The sequence below is a fragment of the Cynocephalus volans genome, chromosome 10 (assembly GCF_027409185.1).
Source record: "Cynocephalus volans isolate mCynVol1 chromosome 10, mCynVol1.pri, whole genome shotgun sequence".
Classification (NCBI taxonomy): Eukaryota; Metazoa; Chordata; class Mammalia; order Dermoptera; family Cynocephalidae; genus Cynocephalus; species Cynocephalus volans.
The window spans coordinates 104498102-104520441 of NC_084469.1; the positions used below are offsets into that span (position 1 = coordinate 104498102).

At 41.2% G+C, this 22340-nt stretch overlaps 1 protein-coding gene and 1 pseudogene across 1 annotated transcript; one reads left to right on the plus strand and one right to left on the minus strand.

Annotated features, from left to right (window-relative positions):
- Nucleotides 1-1062: 1062 nt before the first annotated feature.
- LOC134388187 (transcription initiation factor TFIID subunit 9B-like) lies at nt 1063-1979 on the minus strand (annotated as a pseudogene).
- An 8676-nt stretch (nt 1980-10655) lies between these two features.
- On the plus strand, nt 10656-21703 carry LOC134388184 (zinc finger protein 791). Its single transcript, XM_063111032.1, has 4 exons — nt 10656-10742; nt 18699-18825; nt 19036-19096; nt 19500-21703. Exons 1-4 carry the CDS (start codon nt 10740-10742, stop codon nt 21067-21069), a joined length of 1761 nt encoding a protein of 586 aa, XP_062967102.1. The 5' UTR covers nt 10656-10739; the 3' UTR covers nt 21070-21703.
- Nucleotides 21704-22340: the final 637 nt, after the last annotated feature.

Genomic DNA, 22340 nt, shown 5'->3' on the forward strand with positions numbered 1-22340 from the left:
AGGGCTACAACAGCCAATCCAAGCTGCGGCCCTGAGCCTGATTTACTTTCAGTTTTTACGCTCAGTTGGGCGTGATCGGGTGATTGATTGCTTGTTTTGCGTTCAGCCAATGCAAGCAAGCCTTGTGTACATAAGCTAATTTTTTGCGGTTAGCGTTTGGCAGGGACTCAGGGACTTAGGGACTCTCCGCCTGTCCTTGGCAAGGACTTTCTGACCATTCTACCCCCCTCCCTATTATCCTTGAAATGAACCAAAATAGACGTCTTTACAAAATGATGTTATTTATGTCAAACCTTGAGCCGTCAACTAGGGACATCCTGAAAGGCGCAAGAGCAAGCATAGCTGGTTTACAGAAGCTAAAATATGCAAGTTATAGCAAGATATAAAACTTTTCATACAGACTATTTTGAACAAGCTTTATTTAGGTAAGGGCCTTTATCACATCTAGGCACAAAGGCAAAAAGGGTAGTTACTTAAGGAGGGGTCCACTTTAGAGAGCAACGTTGTCTCTCATCTACACAGGAAAGAGCTGGCCGCTTGTAGTTTTCTTGCTAACACAGGCACAAGCCTGTGATCATAGAGCTGTAGGATACAGAAATATTCAGCAGCTTGCATTGGAACAAGATGGGCTAATGATGTTACCTGTAACAAGCCAAGGGTTGAGATCCCCTTACCGGTCATCTTTAAAAAAAAAAAAAAAAAATGTAGATTAGAAATTATGCTGTTAAGGATCAGTCCACTGACCTGGCTACAGAAGCTGAAACTTAAGCGCTGCTGTCAGTGATACATGGTACAAAACTGCTTCCAAAAACAGAATTGCCATAGTAGGATTCAACATTAATGAAACTATTAATTACTCAACTTTTTGTACTTGAAGGCTAATGAAAAAACATTTATAGTCTAACTAAAGAAATCTAACAGTTTTAACTAATGTGAAAAAATATTGCAACTACGTTTAGGTTTTGTAAGATAAAACTTGAGAGATCTAGGATGTTCTAGTTCGATATACTGGGCTCAAAACCTACTACCCTTTTGAAATGCATCTAGACTAGACTATATCCCTTACATAACATCATTGTCATCATCATCTCATGTTTTCTCTTCAGTGGGTTTGATTCATTGGCTGTGTTCTGTGACGAAACCATGTTGATGGTACTAAGAATATTTTTTGGTGGTTACTCTCTTTTTAACTTTTTGAGGAACTGTTATACCCTTCCATAGCAGTCACAGCGTTTTCTGTTCCTTTTAACAGTGCACAAGTGTCCCAATTGGTGTTTTCTTTTTTTTTTTAGTCCAATTTTTAAATTAATAACCTTGGAACAAATACATTAATTGTAATTCTTTGTATTTACACAGCATTTTGAACTGCAGTTGTTGCAGGAACTGGTTTGACAGGTCTAGACTGAGAAGGTGGAAGCTGTACCATAAATCTTTGGCTTGGCCACTGGCACTGGAGTTGCAACTTTACTTGGAACAGACACTGTTTGTGGGGTTGCTATAGCAGGCATGGTAGGTCTGCTACTAACAGCACCAACACTTAACCATGGAACTAGTCTTCCTTGGTTAGGTCTCTTTGTAATTAAGGACTTCAGCCTATAGTTTGGAGCTGTCAAGCAGTATCTATCAGGTGGCAGTCCAGGTCCTGCATATGGCTTAATCAGTGGCAAAGGGGTTTGATTTTTCTGCCTTGCAATATCCAGTAAAAAATCTCTCGGGGGAGGAGAGGTAAAAGACTGGTCAGCATGATACTGGATTGCCAGTCTCACAACAACATCTGCATCAACATTAGCTTTCTTAGCATGGCTTGAATAAATCTTTGCATCGTCCAGAATTGTAGTCACATATCAGAAAGCAAATTCCAACATTTGATTTATAACCCTTTGTTTGTACTCTGTGATTTCCATATCCTTCAGGATCTGTGTCATCAGCAAGGCATCTCTTGGAGCGTTCTTGGGAGGCACCACCTCGCCCGACTCCATGCTATCCAGCCACTCTCCAACTAGTGCTTTCATTTTCCTGATGGTGTTCTTTAAAGCACAAACATTATTAACTTCTATGAAGTCCAAATAATCTATTTTTTCTTTTGCTGATTTCCCTTTTTGTGCCATACATATGAATTCTTTACCAAAGCTGAAGTCATGAATATTTTGCCCTATTTTTTTTCTGAGTATTATAGTTTTATCTCATATGTTGTTTTTGTCAGTTTTCTGTTGCTTATAACAGAACAGCTGAAACTGGGGAATTTAAAGAGAAGATTTATTTCTCACAGATCTGGAGGCTGGGTAGTCTAAGGGCATGGCTTGGCATGCTGTAAAAGCCATCTCTTTGGTGGGGACTCTGCAAATTCCCAAGGTGATGCAGGACATCACATGGTGAGAGGGTAAGGGCATGCTAATGTACTTCTTCCTCTTTTTATAAAACCACCAGTCTATTTCGCTGTTAACCCACTAATCCATTAACCCATCAACCCATGAATCCATGCATTCATGAGGGCACAGACCTCATGATCCAATCACCTCTTAAAGATCCCATCTTTCAAATATTGGTGCATGTCTCAAACTTTTCTGTTTCTTTGCATGTCTTTTAGTCTTCTTGCAAAACAGACATTTTAGGTAATGTATCATAGCAACTTTGTGTCCTGATCACCTTCCCTCCAGGGCTTGTTACTGTTATTTGTTTATTTGTGCAGTGACTGGCTGGATAATTTTTGCAAGGTCTATTTCAATTCCACCTACAGTGTTAAGTTTCTGATGTTGCTTCTTATGCTGGGTACAGCTTTGGGTAGGCCCACAATCACCATGGAAGTGCAGTGATATTCATAGGACTCTTTTCCCCTTTCGCGAATCACACCTAGTAGTTAAGCCCCATTAATTACTGGCTCATCGCTCTATTGTTTTCTACAATGTCCTGGGGGTGTATCTTGCTCTACAAATTAATCCAGTGAAACTCTGGCTCCCTTCAGAAAATAATTTCTTAGGTCAGTATTTGATATTTGTTCTGATTCTTACGGGCCTCCTATCAACCACCTTACTCCTGAGTTCCATCCTGAAAACAAGTCTACAGACTAGGCTTTATTGTCTATACATTAAATTCATAAATCTCCTCCCAATTGCCTCACTCTTTCTCCACTGTCTTAAGAGTTCCCATTGGCTTGTACTTTTCATGATCTTTTGTAATTAAAGTTAAATCCTTTGGATAGAGTTACCTATTTTATGGACTTCTTTTCCCTTACTTTCAGAAAAAATCTCTGGGCTACGGTGCTGGAGCCTCAGCAAAAGGTACCTGGAGGCAGAATCAGAAATACCAAAATTCTCTTTTTTAAAAAAGAAAAGATGACCCATAAGGGGATTCGAACCCATGGCCTTGGTGTTATCAGCACCACACTCTCCCAAGTGAGGCACAGGCCAGCCCTTCATATTCATAATTACAGAAGCTGGGATATGTTAAAGGGAAATACAATTATATTTATGGCAGAACTTTTCCCCAGTACCTATATGAAACCTGAATTAAAATAAAAATTGCATCCAATCTTTAATAATCCCAACAGCCCACTTTATGCTCACTTTGTGGATGGTAAAATCTTGAAAGTGAGGATCCAGGAAGACAAAATGTCCTGCTCTAGTTAGATGATTCCACCCAGCAGGAAAATTACCACAGTTCAGAATATCACACTGTTGCATATAGTTTCTCCTGTCTTTCAAGGAAGTCAGCTCACCACCTCATATCAAAGCAAACAGTCCTCAGGTAAGAGTGCATTTGAAAAAGATGCATCATGTCTTAATGGAAAATAAATTTAGTCAAGATAGCAAAACGTTTAAGATTGAGGTGAAACATTCAAATATTTTAGTTGACATTCTGATTGGATAATTGCTTACTTCCCACAGTCTCAAGTATTAAAATGATCAATACTATCAACAGGGTCCATTGCAAATTTCATAAATATCAAACAAGATCCTATGAGAAATACATCATACACTAAAATCTTATATATTGATACATGCTAGTGGAGATGTTATTATCCAATGTATGTATTAATTAAAATGCTAGGTTCTCTCTGATGCTTATGGGCCAGAAGTTTTCTATGCCTATATTGTGGCTTCATAAAAGTCTGGGTTGAAATGCTGTGCAAGGTATGAATTAATCTGTTATTCTGGGTTAGTTGAATTCCTTCTCTTAGAACAATTTCTTCATCCTTAATGTGGGAATGGTGTTAACTATTGCCTATGATGGAATAGGATAAATTCGGGTAAGTTATGGAATTTGTTCAGTAGAGCATCTCTCAAAGAAGAGGCTTTCAAAGACTAGGTTAATCCATATAGGCATCTAAATACATCATGGGTAGGAACTGAAAAATAAATTCAATCAACTTATGTACAACTATAATTTTTCAACGTACAAGTACATAAATTAAAAAATACATTGGACAAAGTAGGTTTGGCTAGAACGTGCAGTAGAGATATGCTATTGAGTGCTGCATTAACAATTTATCCAAACTGTGGCACCTTGTATTCCGTGACTATTTCCACATAAAGCAAAATCAAATGTACTCATGATTTAGGCAAATTTTTACATTGTGAAACAGTTATGGATGCGACTGTGACACAGACAAAAAACATCATAGTACCACTTCTCCTGAACTCTTTGAGATTTTTAGCCTGGCATAATAAAGATCATGTAGGTCAGTAACCAATGGACTCGGGGGCCATAGACAGTAGTGGGAGCTGTCACCTGCCAGAGGAGAAACATTAGACTCTGAGCATTGCCCACGAACCCTCTTTTTTGTTTCTCTGAGGATTTCTCATGACGGGCACAGACCGCAGCTCACACAGAGTTGTGGGTAGGGTAAACACAGTTCCACATGGTTTTGTCAAAAAGGTGCACAGGCACAGATACCAGGTGATGGAGTTTGGATGTATTGTCCTCTCCAAAACTCATGTGGAAATTCGATCCCCAATGTGGCAGTGTTGGAAACTGATTGAGTCATGGGGGCAGATCCCTTATGAATGGATTAATGCTCACCCTGGGGGAGGAAGGATTAATGAGTGAGTTCTCGCTCTATTAGTTCCCACAAGAGCTGGTTGTTTAAAAGACTCTTGCACCTCCCCTCTCTCTCTCTCTCTCTCTTGCTTCCTCTCCCCATGTGATCTGCTTGTACCCGCTGGCTGCCTGCCACTTTCCACCATGAGTAGAAGCAGCCTGAGGCCTGTGCCAGATGCAGCTGTCCCGGAATCGTAAGCCAAATAAACCTCTCTTCTTTATAAATCACCCAGTCTCAGGTATTTCTGTTACAGCAACACAAAATGGACTAATACACCAGGGATGCAGTGGACATCCCTCCAGAACTTCAATGAGAATCAGAAAAAAGAGCACTGGAAGCAAATGCAAGCCATCAGTTTAAAAGGTGAATATCTACTGGGTATTTAGAGGGGTCATCTAGGGCTGGCCGATTAGCTCTGACGGTTGGAGTGCAGCCTTATAACACCAAGGTCAAGTGTTCGGATCCCCATACCACCCAGCTGCCTACCACCTCATGCCAAAAAAAAAAAAAAAAACAGATTAAGTTTAGCAAATGTTTCTAGGAACTCTTTCTTGCCTGCGGTGAAATCCCCCTCTGTGGTCTGTGGTCACGTTCCACTCCTTCCCCTTCCTTGGGGTTCCACATTTAATCCAACTGCACTGAAGCTTATCAGAGACTGGGTGTCCACATAAACAATATTCACACTGATTGGTAAATCTATGGCACTAGAGAGGAAAATCCATTCTGACAATGATGGGATTGGCCCTATCACAGGCATTCTCCCTGTAAACTATCACGGGTACCATTTTTGATCATTTTTTTGAGGAATCACTCACCTTTCATACCATCTGAGAGAAACAACTCCACTGAAGTTCATTTGAAATGCAGGAATAACTCTACCATGGCCATGGGATACAGAGATGGGCACATCCAAAGAATCTTAAGTAATCTGAAGAAAAACAGAAAGTCAGGGCCCATTTTTCAACCCATATTTATAATACGAGAGGAACACTACTGGGCAGTACTATCAACAATGACTAATACAATATAGGAAGAAAAGGAAAGTCCTGCAGATACTCAGATTATTAGCAACAAGAATTAAGACATTCAGAATTTCATTATCTGTTTCTCATTTTCCCTTTAAAAACTCTGAAAGTCAATATTTTAAAAGCAGATTTCCTGGAAATCGATATGATTTTCTCAAGTCATGAGTGCCTTTCTCTGTATGTTTTTAACTCCCAACTTTTCATATTCACCTGGCATAAAGGACCCAGCACACCAAGAACATGTGTCCATTGGGGAAGTAATGTATGTCTGGTTCCCCACTCCAACAATGTTGAATCATAGAAAAGAACATTTCATCCCTGCCTGTCCCACCCCCACGTTCATCTGCACCTGTGGGAATTTTCACAGTTCTACTACTGACTCCTCCTGGCAGAAAATACTGACATGTTTACATGGGAAACAATCCATGGGATTGTTCTGCTTCTCACAAGTAAAATTAGGGACAGTCTGGTCCTGTCCTAACAGTCACATGATGGTGCTCTCAAAGGTCCTGTGGTCGCTGGGATAGACATTGTAGATATCTTTTAAGATGATCTTGAGTAATAGGAGAAAGTTCTTGTTCACCTCCGTGAAGGCAAACATGAGGGCCTGGACATGTGTGGTGTTGGTGCACCCACCTTCACCAAGGGAAGCACATTAACACTCAGGACCCATCCTGGCCTGCAGCATGGTCTACATCAAACAAAGGGCTCCGCTTAAGGAGCTCAGGGAGCTCTTTGCATGTATGGAAATAATTATTTTCCCCATGACTTTGGAAGGTGGTGCTAATGGGAATGAGTAATCCCAGGTTCAAGAAGTTGCTCTTAGCCCCGAATGAAAATAAAGGAGCAACTGATCTTTCTAGGGATAGTTTTTATGAAGAAACTTTAAATGGCAGAACATCAATATTCTTCGTAGCCTGAATAAAATATTCACATGGTGTTTAGGTAGGAGTGGGAGGAAGAATAAACCAAATTGTTCTGTGTAGTGGGGAAGGCAGGAATGACCAAAAAGTAATCATCACAGAATTTATTTAGGAAAATTTCAAAGCATGAGCAAAGAAGGAACCCCAGAAGAAATCGGTGTAGTCATCACAGAACTAAATTACAAACATCAGTCCTCAGAAGTTTTGTAGGCCAGTTTGTATCTTAAGTCTCAAGAAAGTTTGTTCATCTTTAGTGTGAATTTTTCTAGGTTGCATTGAGAGATGTTCTGCTTTGTAATTCTATATGAATATAATGATGTCGATGGCAATGAGAGTATTAACAGAAATACTAACACTGATAAAGAAAGGACTTTAGGGAGAATTCCTAAGTGTCAGACACTGCACTCAGCACCTTGTGTGGACTGGCTCATTATACTTCGTTTTCACAGCCTCCTGGACATGAAAGTCCTAATACTATCTTCAGCAGATCATAGAGGAAATGAGGCCTTAGAGGAGCTAGTGAGTTGACCAACTTTACATAGGCAATCAGTAGGGATTCTTGCACTGGTCCCGAAGCTGCCTGACTCAGACCAAGGTTAAGCACTGAGAACACTTCACCTCTTATTAAGAAATTAGGAAAAATGGTTCATTGAGTAGAATGGACTCCTTTGTGAAAATCAGAAACACCTTTATTTTTTCCCACTAATTCTATTGAAATCCTCTCTACGGAATAGATTTTTTTTGCCCTTGGTTGAAACCTTAACTAGGTGCTGCAATATTTCTAGTCACTATCAGTTGCTAAAATCCTGTGGTCACTTTCAGATACGGTGAGTGCCAGGCCAGTCTACAACTCATGCAAGATGTGTGGAAGCAGAGCATGATGAGGAACCACTGCGTGAGAGTTATCTAACTGAAAGGAGAGCCAAACTTAATCAAAAGCAAAGATGTCTGTTTTCATCTCAATTATATATATGTCCAAGAAATATGAAATCATATGCACACATAAAAACATGTGCATGAATGTTTTATAGCGATCTCATTCATAATAGTGAAAAGGAGGAAACAAACCAAATAGCCATTAATGAATGGATGGTTAAATAAATGTGCTATATCCATGCAATGGGATATTGTTCTTCCAAAGAAACAAATGGAGCCAGCCTGTGGCTCACTCAGGAGAGTGTGGTGCTGATAACACCAAGGCCACGGGTTCGGATCCCATATAGGGATGGCCGGTTCACTCACTGGCTGAGCATGGTGCTGACAACACCAAGTCAAGGGTTAAGATCCCCTTACCGGTCATCTTAAAAAAAAAAAGAAACAAACAAACAAACAAACAAATGAAACATTAATATATGCTACACATGAATCTTTCTTGAAAATTATGCTAAATGAATGAAGCCAATCACAAAGTCCACATACATTCATGCATCACTTAACAATGGTAATATTTCCTGAGAAATAGGTCATTACACAACTCTGTTGTGTGAACATCATAGAGGGTACTTATACATAGATGATATAGACTATTACACACCAAGGCTATATGGTAGAGCCTGTTGCTCCTATGTGACTAATGCATAGTTATACAATGTTACAATGGCTACAAAATCACTAGGTGATAGGAATTTTCCAACTCCATTATAATCCTAAGGGACCACTGTCATATACGTTGTCTGTCATTTTGACCAAAACGTTGTTATGTGGCACATGACTGTATTATATAGTTCCATTCATATGAAAGTCCAGAATAGGGAAAGCAATAGAGACAGAAAATACATTAGTGATTGCCTGGGGCTGGGGATGGGAGGAGGAAGATGTGAAGAGAGAGAAGTGATAGCTAAAGGGTAGAGGGGTTTCCTTTTAAGGTGAGGAAAATGTTTTAAAATTCTGCTGGTGTTTGCACGTATTATGAATATACTGAAAACCAATGAATTGTACACTTTAAAGGAGTGCATTGTGTAGTATGTGTATTTTATTGCATCATAGCTGTTAAAATAAATAAATAATGCATTAGGAGTTTTGATCTAACCTGCTACGGATATCAAGAGTTCACAGGGGGCTGGCCACTTAGCTCAGGTGGTTAGATCACAGCCCTGTAACACCAAGGTTGGTTCCTGTATTGGCCAGCTGCCAAGAAAAACCCTCTAAAACCCTAACGAGTTAACAGGTACAACCCGAATTTACATATCCTTCTATTGTTTTTCTTATGCCACCCCCCAACACCCCCCCCCAAAAAAAACAGAGCTAGAGAGAAGTTACAGGGATGAAATAGATTTTACTCAATAAACGATTGCAATAGGGGAAGAGAGAATACAGGATACAACTAGACGTAATTCAAAATACAACCAGAAGAAGAAGTGAATTTACAGCCAAGGAGCAAGTTGGAAGAAGGGCGCATTGATGGATGGAAAATTACTAAGAGGAAACATCAATTCTAAGAGGATTCTGGCTGAAGGCAGACCCAGTGATCACATATCACCTGGGGGACAGTCGGGGTGAGAGTTTATTCAGATTTCAGATATCACATATGGATGGTTGAGAATTCTCCCTAGACTGACTTAGCAGGAGTTTTGGTAAAAGCAGATTCTACAGGGAAGTATACAGGTGGGCCTTGCTGAGGATAGGACTCAAGGGAGCCTGATGAAACTTTGGTCAAATCTTTGTCACTTATGGGCCGGCCCGTGGCTCACTCGGGAGAGTGTGGTGCTGATAACACCAAGGCCACGGGTTCGGATCCCTATATAGGGATGGCTGGTTCGCTCACTGGGAGAGCGTGGTGCTGACAACACCAAGTCAAGGGTTAAGATCCCCTTACTAGTCATCTTTAAAAAAAAAAAAAATCTTTGTCACTTATATCAGTGAAAACAGAAATACAATTGCTTTAGGATTATAATGGTTGCATTTCAAAAGGACACACTCAAGAACTTCTCTAAAATAAATTTCCTCCCAGTGTAAAATGTACACTTGAGAGTTTATTGAGCACATCTCATAGGTTGTGGTTGGTCTGAGAAGGGCCCCCGCACCCAGGCTAGGGTAGCAGGATTCAAACTTCCCACCACAGCCAAGTGCTCGGGAATCCTAGGGATTCCTTTTCTAAAGTTCCAGACCTGTGGGGGTGGAAGGGACAGATGGAAGCCTCAAGCTATCATGGTCAAAGATCAAAATGGAACCAGATTCTTCATTACATATGCTGAGGTCCTTGTAAGTGTCTGTGCTTGTCAACAAGGGTCACAATTCCATGAATGGCCTCGCAGCATCATACCAAGCCCATGATCCCTGGAGGACATTAGACTGTTCCAGTGTGGCCTTGCCTGGGCGACCCTCTTGATCTGCACTTACTCCTCAAGGGGACGCTCCATCTGGAAACCGAGCCTGGAATTCCCTGCGCACACGTGTATCCTCACGTTCAGAAGGAGCTGCGGGAAGACATCAGTGTCCGACCCTTGGTCCGGGACGCGATCTAATTAAACACAAACATCCGCACACGGACTGCTCCGGCACCTTACCCCGCCGCGCACTCGAGCCTATAGAGAGCAGAGCCCTATTAACTGTCCAATCAGGGACGCTGCGGGGAAGCTGGGTGGGGCCCCGCTGCGTGGCGTGTCTACGTCACTGTGCGCTCCCCGGCGTCCTGCTGGGCGTCCCATCCGCCGTTAACGCCTCGTGGTCCGCCTGCCGCTTTCTCTGTAGCGCGGCTCGCTTCTCTGCCCGGGGATTCTGTAGGAAGGACGCGGGGACCCCGGAAGCCGGGAAATGGTGAGTGTCGGGCGGGCGTCCCGAGACGGGGAGCGGGGCCAGCTGGAACCGGCCGGAGCCGGCCGTGGCCGCGGGACCCGGGCCTCTCCGCGCTCAGCCCCGGAGTCTGCGGCCCAGAGTCCGCCGCCGGCGCAGCGCGGCCCTCGGTCCCCTCCGGCCGCAGGGTGGGGCGGGGCTGGCGGCCGGGACCCCGGGCGTCCTGTCCGTCCCTGCGGCGGCGACCTCGGCCCGGCCCGGAGCCCTCTCTGGGCAGCCCCGCGTGTCTCCATAGTGTGCGGTGACGACGGGGTCCTCCGGGCACATCCGACTCAGGCCGTGGGGCTCGTGCGGGGGAGGAGCTGTGGTCCCGTGTTGTCCTCAGTCCTTCCTTTCTCCCCGTAGGACCGTTTCCTCTGATTTTTCCAAATGTCTGGGAAGCAGCGTCTCAAACTCACGACCCTGTACCCCCCAGCCCAGCTCTTCCTGGGGCTGGCAAAAAATCTGAATTTCCAGGTCCCTCCCAATTTCCAAATGCCCGCTTTCCCTCTCCAATTCAAATGTCATTGTCAACTGTTTGTCCTCCGTTGTACATTTCAAACACACTCGGTATTTTGATCATTTTTCCAAAGAGCAATGAGTGGCTCTTTTTAAAAGATTTGTTTTTTGTTTGTGGATGTTTTACGTGAAAGGAAAGCAGAGAATAATCACCTGGAACTACATTGTATAAAATGCTTGTGTCTCTCCCAGTGCCTTTCCTGGGTACAAACACCCTGTAAGAACGCCTGTGGCTTTAGGTTACTCTTTGCAAACTTTCCCGGGTGATCATTCCTTTCAGAATTCCAGATTAGGACTACCCTTTCCCTGGTTTGTGACCTTGAAAAGATTTATTCGCTTATTTGAGTCTCATTTAAAAAATAAGTTTAAAATGTATGTAAGCAGTAGAACTTGAGAGACACTATAAAATAGTTCCAAAGAGATAAGAAAGAGGTGAATATGGGGGCGGGGGATAATTGCAGTATTATCTTGCACTTGTTAAAAAAATCCTTGTTTCCCTTTGCTCTTTTCCTGAGCGCATGTAGTAGTTTCTGAAATCTGTTCTTTTACTTTGGTGATTTCTTTTTTTTTTTTTTTTTTTTTAATGGCTGGCAGTACAGGGATCCAAACCCATGACCTCGGTGTTACAAGGTTGTGCTCTAACCAACAAAACTAACCAGTACTTTGGTGATTTCAAATGGAATTCCAAGACATAGACCTGGAACACCTAGAAGAGTTCAGATATGATTAGTACTTTAGCAAATCATTTCTTGCCATGGAAATAACTGACATCTTCATTTTCTGAAAGTAATAGTACTTGTGGGTTTTCTTGTTGAGTTACTAAAAGTGCTTTACAATTTTCTTGCTTTCCTTACGTACACATGAACACACTGAGTTTGAGTGATTTTGCTGATTTCTTCAAACATTGGGTTTGTGTCATTTAAAATACCAGTGGTGCTCAAAAGCCTCCCTTGCTCACATCCACCTCGGAAGGACACCCTTTGTACTAAGTGAAGCTGCAGAGCCCTAGGAAAGCTCGTGATGCACCTGCAAACAGGAATGTGGTTGGCGGGGGAGGGGCTTCAGGTTTTAATTGTGGTTTGGGTCTATTTCTAGACATTATGTTTGAGTTTTGCATCCATGTTGTAGTTGTACTCAGAGTGTAATTTGTGCATATTGAGAATATCTGGGATAGGTCAAAACTTCTATTGCCTGGATACAGGGTTAATGAATTTGGGAGCTCATTTGGGTCAGAACCTCAATCTCAATCTGGCTGAGAATTTTCTTACTTAGGAGAATGGAAACCTGGGGATGGGAGTGTTGGTTTGCTGCCAGGGGACAGGAAGGGGTATGGAGCTCCTGTAGCTTGTTCCTGTCAGGTGCTTCTACCCTCCATCACCAGGGACCCACTCTGGGGGTTACATTCTCAATCTGGGAGAGTCTGGCCCTGAGTTTGGGAATATGTTTAACTTCTGAATGGGGGTTTTCCTTGTAAACTGTGAGGAAACAAGATGCTTATGTGAAATGATAAGAATATTTGTATTTCTTTCCTTTGGATTCCATTATCTATTGAATATTGTGGATCTTAACTCTTAGCCCTTAGCACTTTGTAGTTTTATTCCATTACTTTTTGTTTGTGTTTTTTGGGTTTTTTTGGCAGCTGGCCAGTTCGGGGATCTGAACCCGTGACCTTGGTATTACAAGGCTGCGCTCTAACCAACGAGCTGACTGTTATTCCCTGTTATTGTGTAAAGAGTTTTAGTTTTTTTGGCTTTGAAATGTAAGGTGATTGAGAGAGATAATGTGAGTAAGGCAAGAAACTTCTGGAACCAAATAGAACTTTGTTTCTTTTAGGCCAGAGGAACTAAGATGTGAGATGAGTATGCTAAAGTTCTTAGGTACATTTTAAATTTTTAGGTCAGTTTTTGCATGTGCATATCCCTAGAACTTTTTTATTTTTTGGCAGCCGGCCGGTACTGGGGATCCAAACCCTCGACATTGGTGTTGTAATACCACGCTCTAACCAACTGAGCTAGCCAGCTGGCCCCCAGGAACTTTTTAATTGAAAAGGCTATACTATTCCCAAAGCAAATAGCTTTCTATCTTAATTGGTAAGAGAGAAAAATGCAATTGAATTCCTATTTTAATTGATATGAAGAAAATTATTCAAAGCTTATGTCATCTTTGAATATCCTAACTATGTTAAAGGATTAGGCCTAAACCCCGAATGCATTACAAAAACTCATTCCTGAAAATACTCCCCAGTGTGAGATATTGTGGAAAGATACAGTGTGGTGCAGCTTGTCATTTTTTCATGTTTACTGACAGCCTCAGCCCCGACCCCCTTTCTCCTAGTACTGCTCACCAGAACAAGCTGAGATAACCTGGGGGCTCTCATCTGGGCCATGCTGGAGATTCAAATCTCAGAAGCCTCTGCCGATGAGTAGGAACTCTCCTGCCCTGCCCCCTAACCACAGTAAAAACCCAGGCAGGCTGCTCTCCTAGCTCTCCCAATCCATTTTACACCTGCTTGTGAGGCCTGCCCTGCTTTCCCCAGAGACCTCAGTCACGTAAGTAATGAGCCTTTTTCTACCCTCTCATTGTGTGTGTGCCACACCATCATCAATTTGAACATCAGAACCACACCTCTGCAGGTGACCATCACAGTTGACATTGGGAGCATATTGTCCAAATGTTCACCACCCCATAAGTCAGCCTTTTCTTGCACTGACTTACTAACCCGCTAGGCTCTGATGGCAGAAATGCACTTTCAGCTGCTGCTTGCAGGCTAGCTCATGCTCTGAGTGTTGCACTATGTTATGTTGAGCCCTACCAAGCCTGGGTTCTAGATTTCATAATCCTTTGGCATTAGGGAGCACAAGTATAGGACTGGGACCCTCCTTAATGTGTTTCTCTATGGGTTTCTTGGCTGGGACTGATCTGTGGTTTAGAGTGAAACAGTGACTGATGCTGGACTTGTCCAGATACACAGGACTGGGGTGGGACTATTCCCAATGGAAGAGGTGGGCCCTTTTAAAAAAGAAAAAGATGAACAGGAAAGGGGGAAAGGCAACCATTAAATAGTGGGCTGAATCCACACTCTTAATGGCAGAGCTCACCAGGACCTTCAAGTACCTCTGCTGTTGCCACTGCCTGTGCCTCTACCACCACAAAGATCCTGACTGTCTCTGGTAGTGGGAGCAACACCCATGGCAACCCTGTGGCTCAGCAAAGGGTTTAGATCAAACCTGACTTAAGCCTGGGGTTCTTCATCCATATAAAGCAACCATCGCCATGGGGGAGGCCCCTAACCCTAGGGACACTGATTTGAGGCTCTGTGTGTGGGGGCGGGGGAGGATTTTTAAGTACCAGGGTAGAGAGAATGCCTTATCCCCTGCAGTGTATCCAGCAACCAAAAACGAACAAAAACTTAAAAATACTGAAACAAAGGTCTATAATTTGACACAACTGGAAGTCCAAAAAGTACTAGAAGAATTTATATGAAAAAAGATAAAAATGTATTGCATGGCTTTGGGGTTCTGTATTAATTTTAATGTCCTCTGTAATGTACTAATTGACAAACCTTTGTGGGATTCATCAATACCAGGGCTCAAATTACAGTTACCTGGGGACTCCACTGAATTTAAGCAAAATAGCCCTGATAATCTTAGCAGCATTGCTGAGTATAAAATAGAGCACAAATAGGTTTGCTTTGCCTTAACCTTAGAGTTATTGTACTGCCTAAATTCACCATGATTGTAGAATTCATTGTTCCAAATTATCCCCTGGTGAGCAGGGAAGCTCTGAACCAGTGAATCATAAATTAAATTTAAAACCAGTCTTTGTCACTTACAAATTGTCTTGGCAGAATGGGATCCTACAGAACTTACACTCTGGTTAAATTAGCAAATATGGCACCATGTAAATTAAACAGGACTTTGAGGATTGAAGCCACTGTCGAAACCTATTTTGTGAATGGGTGGTTATCCCCACTGCTTCTCCTATGAACAGCTCAATTCGGCCTATCCTTAAACCTGGAAAGAAAGATTGGCTTTTCACAGTGGATTACTGCACCCCTGCTGCTGTGGTCCCACCTGTTAAGCTCTGACACCCGATACCTGACGTTATGGGAATTACTGACTGCATCCAGTCAGCAGCTAGGAAATATTCTCATATCACATGTTTGGCTACGTGTGTTTTGTTCCGTGCCTAGTTCAACAGCCTCTTAGCTGTGGTTTGCCTTCACCATTGAAGGGATTTGATACACCTTTACCTGCTTACTCTCATGGAACCTCAAGAATCTTGTCATCACACACAGTCTTTGCAGGCAAGATTGGAATTGCATGCACCATATTCCAGGAGCAGAGGTATGACATTACATTAATGACATCCTTCTCCTAGGACATTAGTTTGACATTCATTCTGAACAACCAAATATTGAAAAAAAGGAGCTCTGTCTCACACACAAAAAGATGGGTTATTGCCATACACATAATGTGATAGGCCCTGACACCTTGGTAAGTTCTTGAAAACATTTGGTAAAGAGGAGGCCTTTTCTCCATGACACCATGAAGAAATAGTTATGTCTCTCTCAGCATCCACAACAGCTTTAGGTTCTTTTGATTTTCCAGAGGCAACATAGTCCTCCTTTACAAATTTTGCTTATGCCCTTTTATGCTGTGACTTGCAAATTGGCACCCCCAGTACAGTGGTCATAGACTTCAAATTGCCATACAGCAGGCACCCCAATAGTGCCCTCAGGGACTCTGTTATCACAGGGGCTTTAGCAATCTCCTTGCATACCTCCTGGAGTTACCCATGATGGCCATAATTGTCCATAGGCTTCTGATGCAAGAAACTGTCCTTGACTCCCACTCTATTGCCATTAGAGCTGCAGTTACACCATATACTGGTCTCTCCTGAAAATACAGGCTCTCACAGGCCCTGACCTTGTGAATTTCTTCCTAACTGGCCATTCTGCTTTGGTTCATGGAAACAGCACTTCACAAGCACAGCTCCTGAGACCTCCTTTCTACATTATGGAGCCAAACTTTGGTCCTGTAGCATATATTACCTGCAGAAGGAGTAGCCTCTCCTCTCCTCAGTCACTTACCATGTGACATGGTGCTGGAGGAGGTCATTCCTCTTCCAGTCCTCCTGGCTACATGTGGAGCTCCTTCAGGATGAATGAATAGCAGCGGGAGTTCATTGACTTAGATTTTCTGGATGACATTGCCTCATTCATACATGATGGAGCTCAGTGGAGAGTTGCTGCTTTTCATCCCTTAATTGGGGTGAACTTGATAAAGGACAAGATCCAAGGGTCAGCACAACCGACCCAACAACAGGCAGTCATCTTAGCACCAATGAACAATTAGCCCCATTTTCACATTTTTTTCTACTCTTGGGTGAATTTCTAAGAGTTGCCCCTTTGTGATAAAAGGACTCTGGGTACCAAAATATAAATCAAGCTAACACAAGTCTCTACATATACTAAGTCCAAAATAAAAGGTTTCATGTGGACACTCCTTGTCTGTTGCTTTGTGTTGCTTTGCCCCCCCACGGATTTGTCACCCCTCGTCTCCTGGGTGACGGAGATGCAAAGGGTTACTCAAAGCTCATCTCTTCCGAGCAGTGAGAAGCCCCGAAGTGGTTAACTTCCCTGGGAACGCTCAAGCAAGAGCCAACCCTTCCATTTGGGAAACTAACGCTGAATTGGGGTTCTCTTCCTGCATTTATTTTCCAGACCAGGAAGAGACATAGGTGGGATTATAGTTTAACAGTATAGGCTGGTAACTTTCAGTGAAACAAGCCAGATGACATTCCAGTAGACAATTAAGCGGTCTTATCAACACAAGCTTGATCTTAGCAAACATTCCTTCTTATAGCAATTCCCAGTATCTTTACATAACAATCAGTAACTAGTCTGTCTTTGAGCCAGCAACCTGCTGTGCCACAAATCTTATCTTGCAACAGAGCCTTATAGCCTGAGGAAAATTTCCAGTCCTCCACAAGGTTAATATTTGAAACTGCAAGGCTTTGGAAAACCAGGCCCTGTGAAGTACATATGCTTTTTAGTATATTCCACACTAGTCCATGTCATAGATCCAGACACTATTGATACTAACCAAGGCCCTCATTTCTCTTCTCTGAATATACAACATTGGGCTTTTGAACAAGGCATTTTATAGAATGTTTACCTATCTTACTGGTCTCAGACTCATAGGGTATCATAATGACTTATTCAAGTAAGTTCAAATCAGTGAGATGAAAAGCGGCCTGTTTCAGCCATCAGTCAGTCAGTCATCAAGGAAGAATTGTAATGAGTCTCTCATCTTTATTTCTAAAAGACTTTACTTTTTTAGAGAAGTTTTAGGTTTACAGAAAAATTAATCAGAAAGTACAGAGAATTCCCCCATAACCCTTCTGCTTCTACACAGTTTGCCCTGTTTTTTAAAAAAAAATCTTGTATTACTATGGTACATTTGTTACAAATGATGTATCAATATTAATGTATAAAGTCCACAGTTTACATTAGGGTTGATTCTTACACAATCAATGAGTTTTACAAATATATAATGACCATAATTATTTAATGATGGACAGAAATGTCCATCATTTCTGGGGCCGGCCCATGGCTCACTTGGGAGAGTGTGGTGCTGATAACACCAAGTCAAGGGTTCAGATCCCTATATAAGGATGGCCAGTTAGCTCTCTTGGGAGAGTATGGTGCTGACAACACCAAGTCAAGGGTTAAGATCCCCTTACCAGTCTTCTTTAAAAAAAAAAAAAAAAAGTCCATCATTTCTGTATCATATAGGATAGTTTCACTGCCCTAAAAATCTCTTGTGCTCTACCTGTTCATTCATCTGTCCATCCCACTTAGTATATCTTAACATCCAAAGATCTTTTTACTGTCTCGTGGTTTTGTGTTTTTCAGAATGTCATATACATGGAATCATTCAATATGTAGCCTTTTCATATTGGCTTCCTTCACTTAGCAGTGTCTTTTCATGGCTTGATACCTGATTTATTTTTATCATTCAAAAATATTTCATCATATGGATGTACCAAAGATGATTTATCTATTTGCCTGTTGCAGGATGTCCTGGTTAACTCTTAAACTTAGCAGTTATGAATAAACCTATAAATTATTCATGTATAGGATTTCTCTCATTTCTCCAGGTTGGACCAGACACCATCATTAAACTAGAGCTGTAAGACTTGTAGTGACTACAGTAAAAATGTAGAAATAAGTCAGTGTGTTCAAAGTGCTGTTAAGCTTGTAAGTAAGTGAATGTGTACAGAGAATTAAAGTTCAGACAGCCAACTCATAAATCTTTGGAGATCACAGAATCATATGTGAACTTCTTATGAATTGTATAGATCCCCAGTGCTGTCAGTCTCACCCATTTTTCTGTACACACATGTGGGGTATTTTAGGAATCACTGGTTTTTGAGGATGTGGCTGTGAACTTCACCCAGGAGGAATGGACTCTGCTGGATTCTTCACAGAAGAAGCTCTACAGAGATGTGATGAGGGAAACCTTCAGGAACCTGGCGTGCATAGGTAAGGATGACATCATTCCTTCACTTAGTCAATTGGAAAACAAGTGTTCTTGCTCATCAATGTTGTTCCAAGATTTGGAATGTTGAAAGGGAGCATTTTGGTAAATAAACCAGGCATAGTCACTGCTCATTGTGCATGTAAAAATTATAGAAAGTAATTTTTCTATAATTTCTAATAATTTATAATGATTTTTCTGGGTCTGCATTTTAGGGGGAAAATGGGAAGACCAGAATATTGAATATCAGTACAATAGCCAGGGAAGAAATCTAAGGTGAGTTACACTCGTAAGAGAAAGTAGTATCCCTGAAAGAATCTTAGTATGTCATGAAATTTTAAGAACAAGGAAACAAAATAAGTCCAGCTTCAAATTTGTTTATTCTTAGGAACTTTTCGCCAAAAATATTTTTTTTTTTAAGTGACACAGATATTCAGTTTTTGAAGAATATTTACTTGGAAACAGTATTAAGAAACCCCTCATGTGAATATCACTGTTTTGGTAATAGCTATGGACAAACCCTCTTGCAGAGCATTGAGTATATTCACTTTCAGACAGTTCAGAAAGGGCAGAAAACCTAGTCTTCCTGAAAATGATAAAAATGTAATTCTAATGATAGTTAATAAATATAAAATCATTAATAAATAGCCATTATTAATGTGCTTCTGATTTTTTACAGAAGCCATATGGTAGAGAGACTCTGTGAAAGTAAAGAAGCTAGTCAATGTGGAGAAACCTTCAGCCAGATTCCAAATCTCAGTCTAACTAAGAAAACTACTGCAGTAAAACCATATGAATGTAGTGTATGTGGAAAAGTCTTCGTGCGTCATTCATCCCTTAATAGGCACATCAGATCTCATACAGGACATAAATTATATGAGAAGCCATATGAATGTAAAGAATGTGGGAAAGCCTTCAGTTATCTCAAACCCTTTCAAAGACATGAAAGGACTCACAGTGGAGAAAACCCCTATAAATGTAAACAATGTGGAAAAACCTTTATATATCACCAACCCTTTCAAACACATGCACGAACTCACATTGCAGAAAAACCCTATGAATGTAAGCAGTGTGGTAAAGCTCTAAGTTGTCCCAGTTCTCTTCGAATTCATGAAAGGATTCACACTGGAGAAAAGCCCTATGAATGTAAGATATGTGGTAAAGCCTTCAGTTGTCCCAGTTCTATTCGAATACATGAAAGAACTCACACTGGTGAGAAACCCTATAAATGTAAGGAATGTGGGAAAGCCTTCATATCCCACACAAGTGTTCAAACACACATGGTAACACACAGTGGAGATAGACCATATAAATGTAAGGAATGTGGGAAGGCATTCATTTTTCCCAGTTTTTTACGAGTACATGAAAGAATTCACACTGGAGAGAAACCCTACAAATGTAAACAATGTGGTAAAGCCTTCAGATGTTCCACTTCCATTCAAATTCATGAAAGAACTCACACTGGAGAGAAACCCTATAAATGTAAGGACTGTGGGAAAGCCTTCAGTGCTCGTCCAGCCTTTCGGGTACACCTGAGAATACATACTGGAGAGAAACCTTATAAATGTAAAGAATGTGGGAAAGCCTTCAGTCGTCCCAGTTACTTTCGAATACATGAAAGGACTCACACTGGAGAAAAACCCTATGAATGTAAAAAATGTGGGAAAACCTTTAATTATCCTCTTGATTTGCAAATACATGAAAGAAATCACACTGGAGAAAAACCCTATGAATGTAAGGAATGTGCAAAAGCGTTCATATCTCTTGAAAACTTTCGAAGACACATGATAACACACTCTGGGGATGGACCTTATAAATGTAGGGAATGTGGGAAAACATTTATTTTTCCCAGTGCATTTCGAACACATGTAAGGACTCACACTGGAGAGAAACCCTATGAATGTAAACAATGTGGAAAAGCCTTTAGTTGTTCTAGTTATATTCAAATACATGAAAGAACTCACACTGGAGAGAAACCCTATGAATGTAAGGAATGTGGGAAAGCCTTCATTTACCCCACAAGTTTTCAAGGACACATGAGAATGCATACTGGAGAGAAACCTTATAAATGTAAAGAATGTGGGAAAGCCTTTAGTCTTCACAGTTCCTTTCAAAGACACGAAAGAACTCACAATAGAGGGAAACATCTTGAGTGTAAGCAATGTGGAAAAGTCTTCAGTTTGCCCAAATCCTTACAAAAACATGTGAGAATGCATACTGGACAGAAACTCCACAAGTGTGAAAAATAAGGGAAAGTTACCTATTTCAACAGACATTTTCAGAGCAGTGACAATTTCCACTACAGAGAAATACTATATAAATGTAATATGGAAAGCTAGATGCAAGGTAATTCATGCATAATATTCCAGAAACTTCACAACATGAAAGTAATGTTACAAAAGTCAAAAACATTTTTTTACTCAGTGGCTCATTCTTAAAGTGCATCTGTGAACTATGACTTTCCACTTCTTAGTTTTGCAAAGCAACTTTGAAATGAGAATTGTGTAAGTACTCTTTAAGGCATAGTCCAGAAGCTTAATAGGTAATGTTTTCTTATTAAGTCATTTAATAAACTTTTTTATTTTGAAGTATGGATCCATGGGTGAATTGATATATAATTAGGTTTAATTTTTATATGATTTTTGAATTGTTCTCTGAGTAAGAGACTTGAAAAATGACACTTTGGTAATTGTTGGGATTTTTCCTACTGGCCTCATGCAGAAGGTACTGGATATCTCTTACCCACTGCATGTATTCCACCTTTTTTTTTTTTTTTTTAAATTTTATTTTGTCGATATACATTGTGGCTGATTATTGCTCCCCATCACCAAAACCTCCCTCCCTTCTCCCTCCCCCCCTCCCCCCAACAATGTCCTTTCTGTTTGCAACCTTTTTTTTTTTTTTTTGAGAAAAACTTTTTCTTTTCTTTTTTGGCCAGAATAGCCTTATTACATTTTCCTTTTTAATAGCTGGCATAATTTGTTAAGTATGCAAAGTTTATCACAGAGTATAGTCTCGTGAATTACTTTCACCTTTTGCCCTTTGTTCTTCGTCATTCCTTCTGGCTGGGATTTGGATAATAGACTTTGAATTAAGAAGAGAAATCTAGGGCTGGCCGGATATCTCAGTTGGTTAGAGCATGGTGTTATAACACCAAGGTCAACAGTTCAGATCCCCATGCTGGCCAGCTGCCAAAAAAAAGAGACATCCGTGATAGGACAATAAAATTTAGAGTTGGACATCGCCCTCCTGGTTCTTATTATGTCAACAGAGGTATTGTTGTGAATCAAATGTTCTAGAATCTATTTCCTTTATGAGTTCCATAATAGAATTCACTAATAGCCTAACTTGCATGAGATTTTCCAGACAGAAGTAAAGACAACTTATTAGTCGGGTATCAGAATCACCATACAGTGAGACAGCCAAATGCAGAGGCCCTGCTCGCACCTGCTTCCTGCCCATTTTCCTGATTCTTTTCTCTGCCAGTGAAGAATGTCCTCAAAACTCCCACTGTTTGACT

Bases quoted from the DNA above. Each gene is read 5' to 3' on its own strand.
- LOC134388184 (XM_063111032.1), top strand. The intron at 18,826-19,035 runs GTAAGGATGACA...TCTGCATTTTAG, and splicing joins CAGGAACCTGGCGTGCATAG to GGGGAAAATGGGAAGACCAG. The intron at 19,097-19,499 runs GTGAGTTACACT...GATTTTTTACAG, and splicing joins AGCCAGGGAAGAAATCTAAG to AAGCCATATGGTAGAGAGAC.